We start from the raw sequence: 9,839 nt of genomic DNA, 5'->3' as shown, positions 1-9,839 counted from the left end.
GTGACTGAGTGCTCCCCCAAGTGCCTGAGACCGCAATGCCGAGTGGGGACCCCCACGCTGCAGGCGCTCAGAGTGTGTCACAAGCCTCGAAAATCCAAACACCAGCCGGAGGTAAACCACGCTCCGTTCTCATGTACACTGATGGGAAGAGACAAGAATCATTTTTTTTTAAAGATGTATTCTTGAAGAAATGTTTAATTAAAAAAGTCAAAAGAAAAATTGAACAGTGCCTAAATCTTTATTTTTCATAACCTACATTTTTTTTTCAAATTAGACAGTTTTACACTGAATGACACAAAAGGAAACTTAAATTATCAATAGTTTACACGTAAGCTTGATTCCAGTCTCAATGAAAAGAAGTAGAACAAAAACAAAGGCCCTCGAGAAAGCTTCCGTATTCCGTCCCGCTCTGCGGACTGGCGGCTGCTGGCTCTGCTTCTGACTCAGATTGTCTGCGGCGCTCCGGGTGCCAGGCCGGGAAGCGCACGAGCCCCCTGCCGCAGCTCACAGGCCGCCCTCGGGACCTACTGGACCGGCTTTCCAACGTGAACTGCGTGACCCTGGCTGACACAGCAACGCGAAACGTCTTCTGCCGCCGCTAGTGACAATCAGTGATGCGGGGACAGGCGGGCCGGGCCGGCAACATCAGGACACCAACTCTGAAAAGCCAACTACTCTACTCGAAATTCATGTCTGGTGAAATGGGGCCATATTCTCATCCCTCTATTTCCAAATTATAAGCATCCTCACACAACTTTACAGGTTAAAATGTCATTTGTGATGGCTGCATCTCTGATTCTACACCCTGAGACGCTGCTGGGAAAGGAGAGAGTTAATGTTTCTAAGAACGGACAAGAGCCTCGAGCTGCGGGCTGCTTGCGCCAGAGCCACCGTCTAGGTGCTGCGTCCCAGCCTCCTCTGTGCTGGCTCCCGTTCTCTTCTGTGAGTGGGAAAATCTCACCGTGATCTCAGAAAGGTGGTTTTTTGGACATTATATAGCTATTTGACATATCATCTTTGCTTAATTAAAAAGGGTGGCATAAAAATCCCAGCAGAGGCGGCGTGCACGGGCTTGCCCTGGCGTGGTCACGGGGGACCCCCTCGGCCTGCCTGCAGCGAGCTCGAGCACACACCCCGCTGCCAGGGTGAAGGATCTGTTGTGCCTGAACACCGGGGTCCCGGCTACACAGGGCGTCCCCGGGGCGTCCACAGTAAGGACGCCGGGGGCCCGCCTGCGAAGCTCTTCCTGCAGTCAGTACTCATGAGCTGGGGGTAAGAGGTCAATTATTCCTGATTTTAATAAGTCACCAATCCCTCAACTACAAAAAAATACATCCCCACACTCCTTTTACAGGCATCTGTAAAACACTAGCACTGTGTAGTTCTAGATATTCGAGTACTGGCAGCTTCTCTGACAGAGATGGTCAAGCACACCGGGGCGGGTTTTCCTCTGGCAGGGCGAACCTTGGGTAGCTATTTATGATTTTAAGTAGATTATCTTTCACTTTCTCCTGAAGCTCCTGCCAGTTTCTGCTTCCTACATTACGCTTTCACATTAGCTATGATTAGTACATATTTACAGACTTGTGAGAAGAGCATGAAAACGTCGGAAGGCTTTACTAGGACTTTCCATTTCCCTTCTGCAGCAGCAAAGAGGCAGAACCAGTCCAACACACCAGCATCAAAGAAAAAGAAAAACACCTCAACAAATTAAAATAATATTCAAACCACAACATTTAGTTTATCTACATCCAGCTCAATAGCAACATTTATAATATATCAATAATTTTTATCAGATTTTTCTCTTTAGGGTACCTTTTTAATATGTTCTGATTATTTACAACTGTACAAGCAAAGCACACACTCCCAAGTGCACATATTTAATACAGTATCGACTATTTGCATTTACAGGATTTCTCAACAATCTGAAAAAGGTCAACTGTTGAAGATCTTCAGGGTATATTACAGACACCACTGCCAGGTCCTGCACTACAGAACGCTCACTCGGCGACACCGCGGCGGCAGCCCCACGACACTGAGCAGCTCTGTGATCCACTCGCGCCAACCCAGGGGCCGGTCTCCACCAACTCTAAGCTGTCTTATACAAAAGTTAAGGCAAAGTCATTTTCAAGTTTAAATTAAATTCAAGTCTTTAAATATTGGATGGAAATAATTTTTAAAAAAAACCCTCAGTCTTGTTAAATAACATTTTGTGGAATCAACTGTATGGTTACATTTAGCAGGAAATAGTTTAATGTCTGCTGCTCAGAATACTTAAAGAAAAAATTTAGGCATTTTAAAACAAAATAATTTATATTTAACTTTATTATAAACTGCTAGCTTTAGTGCATGCGTGTTCTTCAGAGGGCAGCACTTCCAGAAGGGAACCAGCGAGAGCCTCGTCCTGGAGGGAACTGTCGGCCTCGCCACCAGGGGCACCGCAGACACTGCACTCTCATGACTGAGGTACCACTTCCACCGTGTGCCGACGACGCGCAGCTAGGGAAGGCGCCCAGGGAGCTGGCTGACCAGGGCAGACGCGGAGCTACGCTGGCCCCCACGCCCTCCCCGCCAGCTCGCAGGAGCAAGACAACATCAAGGTACATTTTCGCGGTGACACGTCAGTGGGCAACCAGGTTTATGTTTTCATTTAAGTTCTATTCACAATGTGCTTTGACTCTATCTTACACAACAGCCACTTGAGACGGGAGTGAGAGGCTGGTTACTTGCTTGCAGCACATCAAAACTCAAGGTTTCAGGGCTCTCTTGGGTGCATCTTGCCCAGTAGATCAAAAATGGGCTATACTTTTTTAAAACAAAAACAAAAACAAAAACAAAAACACTAGCGTCACTTGCTAATAAGATTCTGCATGAAGCACAACTCCCATGCCAGCGAGGGCATGACCTGACCCCACCCCTTCTCCAGGCCACACTGACCGTGTCGCCTCCAGCCTCGATCCCAGGTGTCCTCAGCCCACCCATCAGTCTGGACATCTCAGAGAAATGCACTTGCTAACCAGTTATTTTTAAAAATGAAGTAGCATAGTTCCGCTTAATTTAGAAAAACTCACTATATATAGCTTGCATTCATAGCCACGTGGAGGCTTAATAAAAATATCAATTTGTTAGGATAAATGCATTTTCTATCCTGAAAAAAATCAGACTTATGCATCACCTCCAGTTAAGCACCAACCTAAAATAAGGTTTATATTAATTAAATCCTGAAAAATAGACTTTTTTTTCAAGAGGGGGGAAAATCCGACTCATGGAAGAAAAACCACTTGCAGGCACCTCACCGGCCTCGTCTACGCTGCAAGCCCCTAACCAGCAGCTCACTCTCGGCCCCGAGTGGGACAGTGCTTAGATGTGGCAACCCCGGCTCCTCACAGCCCTCCCAGCCCTCGGCGCTCACTGAGGGGACTTGGGAGGGGTGCTCTGTTCTCTGTGCGGACGCTTTCCGGTGGCCGGAGGCGAGGGCCGGCGGCCTGGCGGCCTCCTCTGGTCTTTGGGTGGTCCCGGGTTGGACTTGGGGGCAGGGGGCTCTCTCTCGGCGAGCTTCTTTTCTTCTTTCCCACAACCGACAGCATTTGGCTTTTGTTCTTTTGGGAGCTGCAATGGGGAAGACGGAGGCTCTCTACTCGTCCTCTGACAAATCTCCGCGTAGCTGGGTTTTCGCAATTCCTGGGAAACAGACACAAAGCTGGGATTACGTGCACAACGGGATGTCTCCAAACATGCGAAAATAAAGTTCTCTTTAGCTAAAAGTGAACAAAGTTTTCAGTGGTAGCTCAATTTCACATTCAAGACTGCTGTCATCACTTGTAAAAGTTCATAAATTTCAGCAACTTGTGTTTCCCCTGCAGCACGTGTCCCCCTCCCCCCGCCCGCCCCACGACACTCTAGAAAGATCTTGTAAAAATAAGTAAAACCAGAAAAGATCCTGAGACATACAGTGCCGACCTCTGTGCACTCTTGAGCCACACGGAAGCCGAAAAGGTGTGAGGAAAGGTGTCCCTGGAGAGAGCCAGGAGCAGCATCTACCTCCTCCGCCCACACGTCCTTGCAAACACCATTTCCCATGGCACAGGCCCCCCACCTCTTACCAAGGAGCTCCCAGGAACGTTTGTGCCCATTTCAAACCACCAGAGGCTGGTGGTGTGGATTCAGGACAGGTACAGGCAGGGTTAAAAACTTTTTTTTAAAAGTTAATTTTTCAGGTAAGTGGAAGCTTGAAGGCCAAACAACAGAAGAGAAACTTTTTTTTTTTTAATTTAAAATAATTTTTTTTTTTTTTTAATGATAGTCACACGGGGCGGGGGGGGGGGGGGGGGCAGAGACATAGGCAGAGGGAGAAGCAGGCTCCATGCACCAGGAGCCCGACGTGGGATTCGATCCTGGGTCTCCAGGATCGCGCCCTGGGCCAAAGCCAGGTGCCAAACCGCTGCGCCACCCAGGGATCCCAACAGAAGAGAAAGTTAAGACTGTTTCGCCTCCGTAGGCCACTTACTAACAGTAACTGTGACCTAGAAAAACGCTTCCTTTAAAGATGCAGCCTTGCTGACAGGGTTTAACTCCCGAATCTAACGACAGAAGTTTACCCCAGATCCAACTGAGGACAAGAGGATCAGAATCGATGAGGCCGGGTCCAGCAAGGGGGAAGAGGGGGCTGGGACCAGGACTGAGCCGCCTGTGGGGAGGAGGTGGGCAGGGCCCATGTGCTCGGAACCCACAGGGAACACAGGGCTGCAGTCTCGAGACTTCAAAAGACAATCTTGCTCAACCAGCAGTCAAATAAGAAGAGCCCGGGGGGGGGGGGGGGGGGGGCCGCCACAAGAATTGACCCAGACACTCATGGGAGGCCAGCAGCCAATGTTCCAGGTGCTCGGCACCAAAGGCACAGCACCTCCACACGTAAACATCCCATCGACCAGACTTCACTGACAGCAAGCTGCCCCAGCAAAGGAACTGTGGCTCCTCCCCACACCGAGCCCCTCGCCCACGGGCGGCAAAGGTGTCCGGGACACGTACCGTGGCAGCGCCGTTCACCTGCACCGATTTACTCGCTGTTGTAGTTAGGGCAGAAGAAAGTCTGTCCACACTCGAAGCTTCTCTCTGCTTCTCCACCACCTTGGGATCCCTGTAAAAATGCCACCCCAGGTATGAATCTCCGTGCACGACCAGCAACGGTGGTGTGACCACACGGAGGCCCAGCAGCAGGAGGTACTTACTCGGGCAGACAGGCAGGGGAAGGGGAGCGCCCGTAGGCTGCAGACACAGCACAGGGGGCCGGCACCAAAGGCTCTCTGGGGGTCACTGCGGGGAGTGTGTTCGTGCCTGCGTCCGTGTTCAGACTCTGCAAACCAGGGGAATGACAGTTTAAATTGGACAAAAAGCAGCCATGAGACTTCCATCACACACCAACAGGTCCCAATGTGAATGACAAGGCGGCTTCCCTCCTCCCCCTCCTGGGGGCCCGGGGGGCACCATGCCAGGGCTCCCAGCTCCGCCTCCACCATTGGGAGCAGCTGGAAAACACTGCCACCTGGCAGCGTGCGGACACAGAGCCCACACCTGCCAACACCTCATCGCTTCTGAGACTCACCCCCCGTCCCACCCCAAGCCTCCCTTCAACAACTGTCCACAAGCTTGTTTTCTCTGCACAGTAAGTATCAAAGGCATCTTATTCCTGACACCCTAGGGCCTAGCACAGCCTGGCACACAATGAACCTTCAAGGAGGTTAAATGTTAAATGTGGAGTCTCCAACCTAATTCTCTGTGGCTCCTTCTTGTACCTAAAACCAAACAGATCTACGCTTCAATCCAGACATAAATCTGGGTGCCTCGTGGTGGCTGGCAGGTGTGTGAATGCCCAATTTCACAGCTAAGGAAAACGAAGCTTTGAACACGTATATAAACTTGTGGGTGGTCATAGGGCAAAGACGTATCACCAGATGCTCTTCCTGCAGCCACTGCCCGCCGCACAGCGGCAGTTCAGCAGGGCAGTCTTCCTCATGCTGCGTGACCAACATGCCACTGGACGGGAGATTCAGGGCACAAAGAACGTGTTCCTACAATTCTACTGTCAGAGCAGATCAGAGGTTCAGAACTGGCTGAACCGAAAGCATCTAGAGGAAGTGTATGGACGGGACGGTGCTGCGGCCCTGCCAGAGAACCAGGCCCTGCACAGGTTCACGTTTGAGCTAAAGGAGCCCAGGCTGGTAGGAATGTGGGAGTGGGAAACACCTCCTTTAAAGGTTCATTTACTCCAGGTATGGTCTTGATGTGCCCGGAGTACGGACGGCGGCCAGGCTGGGACCCAGTGCACAGCCCCCAAGGACAAGCTGTGAAGGCCCTCCCCGCCAGCTCCCACACTCAAGCATCAAGGCAACAGAAAAAGCTGTTGCAGGGGCTCCACTGAGAGCTGTGACAGAGACTTTTTCCCCTGGCTGTGGAATTTGGCTCAGATTTTTTAAAAGTAGCTATTTTTGAAAAACAACACAAAACAAAACTACACACGGAGACTCACAATGTAAAAAACTGTAGTTGCTGGTTTTGAAGTGGGATGGAGGCTAGCCTGTCCTCCAGTGCCCGCCACCTAGGGGAGTGAGCCAGAGGCCAGGCAGTACCCTGGACTTCAAGGTCCCTCAACCACCCTGACATGGACATCCCTGGGGAAGGCACTTGTGACCCAAACACTGTTGTCTGAAAGTTTAAGACTTAAAGTAATGCCCATGACATGCCCAAAGTAGTGTGTGACAGTTAGTGCAACACCGATTCTTGGAGTCCACTCTGCCTCAACCGTTAACAGTGGGTGTGGTAACCATGCAGCAGCATGACAAGGATTGATCTTGAGGCTTCCTACGTCCCCCGAGCCCTGGCCTGGTGACAGAGGGGCTTCATAGAGGCTTTGTAAGTGTATACGGTCTGGCTGCGGCTGCAAGGTGGGCCTGCCCCAATCCAGGGGCCTTCTGGCGAGGGGCAGCGACTGTGGTATGGAGCCAGGCAGAGATCTCACACAAGGACGCAGGTTACCATGGCAACTCGACATGCCTGGCGAGAGCTCAGCCGGGCACCATCCATCAGTCCCAGCAGCTGCACAGACCTCAGTGCCTTGTTCCCTACTGCAGAACCCAGAAGGGGCACGGTATGATTGGACTCTCCGGCTTCTGCAGCTCACCTGATGCTTGGGGCTGTGGTGGGTCAGAGGAGTGAGAGCAACCAGCATGTTGCAGAGCTGACCAAAGCCACCAAGCAGTATTACAGTAAGAGGTTTCTAGGCTTCTTGTGGAGCAGAGCACTTAAAATTGTATCACTTCTGTTGTAACTGAGATTTGCTTTATTTTGCGGACTTGTAAAATAAAGGCAGGACCTTAATAACAACAAAGTGCAGTCTGAGTGTGTGACCGTCCCACTCCCAATCCACGTGGCCTCTGGACCGCTCACCCTCCTAAAGCTCTTCCGCATACAAAGACTGCCTGTGTGAAGAATGTGGCAGAGAGCCCAGCACAAACTCAACACTAAGCAAACATCAGTGGTATGGATCTTACCCTTTCTTTTGAGGACCCTATTAACAAGCTAGATAGCCTGTTTTCAAACAGGTCCTCTGTCTTCAGGTGGCCTGCTGCCCCAGGCAAAGGAGGGAAGTTGGACAGTCCTAATTCGAAGCTCGGGGACGGGGGCTTTGGTGGCGTTGGAGACTGAGTTTGACTCCTCTGAAAGAGAAAAACAGTGTCACGTTGCAGAAGCACAGACCATAACATACGAAGACACAGCAGCAGCATAAGGCAAACAATCCGTTCTCTAGGCTTCTGATTTCTACATCTGAGTGAAACCACAGAGAGGGCTCCCAACCACCACAACACTCCAGCATTTAAGCAAAGGTCATTGATTAGGCAGCTGTAAAGCTGAACCCCTGTGAGGCTGCCGCCGGCTACACAGAGCTACCTCTGCAATGCCAAGACGGCCCAGTTCTCCATCCACGGTCCACCGACACAGACTGGGGGACACAGGTGTGCAGCTGAACACAGCACAGAGATGGTGGATGACAAGCGAGGGAGGCAGACTCAGCCCCACCACCTGAACATCACGATAGCCTGAGTTGAGACCCTGATTGTCCTCATCTCCAGACAATGCTTGTATTACTACAGAAGTGCTTGTCATCCAACTTATAAGAAAAAAAAAAAAAAGCCACTCTGAAGTCTCTGAAACTTACATAAGAAATTTTACAAAGATTTCCATTAAAAAATGGTTTAGGGCAGCCCTGGTGGCACAGCGGTTTGGCACTGCCTGCAGCCTGGGGTGTGATCCTGGAGACCCGGGATCGAGTCCCATGTCAGGCTCCCTGCATGGAGCCTGCTTCTCCCTCTGCCTATGTCTCTGCCTCTCTCTCTGTGTGTCTATGAATAAATAAATAAATAAATAAATAAATAAATAAATAAATAAATAAAATCTTTTTAAAAAATGGTTTAACAAGGGGAAAGGGGCTTCCGTTATCTGAAACCTAATTTATTCAAACACTTTACACTTTATTATTTTTTAAAAAGATTTTATTTATTTACTCATTAGAAAGACAGAGAGAGGCAGAAACATAGGCAGAGAGAGAAGCAGGCTCCATGCAGGGAGCCCGACGTGGGACTCGATCCCCAGACTCCAGGATCATGCCCTGGACTGAAGGCAGGCACTCAACCGCTGAGCCACCCAGGGATCCCCACTTTACACTTTAAAATCACTATGCAAAACCATGGTATTTCATAACAGATTTTTATCAGATTCCTTGAGTTTCTTTTCTTCATAATGATATCCAAGAGTAATTTATAAACCCAAGATCCCAAGAGAAAGATGTCTTTTTATTGAAAAATTATCAAACCAACTTGCTTCAACAGGCTAGAGTCCTATTTTGAGTGTCCAATTCCTCGACTGAAGAAGATAAGGAACAGAAGGAGAAAAGGAGTTTAGGTGGAATGCAGGCACTGTCTGTTGAATGTGGGCTCTTCTGACCGGAAACAAGGCTTTTGTGGGGCTCGCTTAGCTGGACGGGACCAACACTGCGCGGCAACTTACACCAACAGGATATTCCCTATAGAGGCAGAATCTGGAGAAAATCTGTAGAACTCAAGAGACAGCAGGTCAAAGAGTGAAAAGGGACCCACACTGACAAAAATCCCATGGTCTCTCTGGGAAATCCATCCCAAATGACATAACAAGGTAAGGCCATAGCCAGAGACCTGAGCAAAACAGATATAATATGCTTGAAAGAGAATTTAAAAGTAACGACCATAAGGACACTTACTGGGCTTGAGAAAAGAACAGTGAGACCCTTACTGCAGAGATAAAAGAACAACAATCAACAACTGATCAGGGATGATGAGCACAATAAACATGATTGGAAATGGGCTTGATGCAATGAACACCAGGCTGGAAGAAGCAGAGGAACAAATCTGTGACCTAGAAAATGAAGTAATGGAAAGTAACAAAGCTGAACAAAACAGAAGAATAATTATGGAACAAGAGAACAGACTGAGGCAACTCACATTCGTATCACAGGAGTCAGGAGAGAGAAAAGGGGGAGGAAAGTTTATTTGAGGAAGTAACAGTTGAAAACTTCCCTAATCTGGGGAAGGAGATGACATCCAGATCCAGGAGCATAGAGAACTCCCATCAAAATAAAAAAAAAGCAGGCCAACATGAGACATACTGTAATTACATTTGCAAAATACAGTGACAGAGAAAGAGTCTTACAAGCACCAAGACAAAAGAAGTCACTAACTTACAGAGAAGACCCATAAGGTTAGCTGGAGATTTACAGAAACCTGGCAGGCCAGAAGGGAGTGATATATTCA

General features: G+C 49.2%; 1 protein-coding gene across 8 annotated transcripts in view; it reads right to left on the bottom strand.

Moving 5' to 3' along the window:
* Positions 1 to 219: 219 nt before the first annotated feature.
* LARP4B (La ribonucleoprotein 4B) overlaps positions 220 to 9,839 on the bottom strand; it is a 95,434-nt gene continuing 85,814 nt past the window's right edge. For all 8 annotated transcript variants that reach the window (XM_072749671.1, XM_072749672.1, XM_072749670.1 and 5 more), the window contains 4 exons: positions 7,548 to 7,712; positions 5,229 to 5,353; positions 5,029 to 5,137; positions 220 to 3,681 (listed from right to left, as the gene is read on the bottom strand). In XM_072749671.1, coding sequence (XP_072605772.1) covers positions 3,409 to 3,681; positions 5,029 to 5,137; positions 5,229 to 5,353; positions 7,548 to 7,712 — 672 coding nt within the window. In that variant the 3' untranslated portion in view covers positions 220 to 3,408. The remainder of the gene's footprint in view (positions 3,682 to 5,028; positions 5,138 to 5,228; positions 5,354 to 7,547; positions 7,713 to 9,839) is intronic.

The sequence above is a fragment of the Vulpes vulpes genome, chromosome 2 (assembly GCF_048418805.1).
Source record: "Vulpes vulpes isolate BD-2025 chromosome 2, VulVul3, whole genome shotgun sequence".
Taxonomy (NCBI): domain Eukaryota; kingdom Metazoa; phylum Chordata; class Mammalia; order Carnivora; family Canidae; genus Vulpes; species Vulpes vulpes.
Note: the sequence above shows the minus strand (reverse complement) of the source record. Positions and strands in the feature narration are given on the sequence as shown.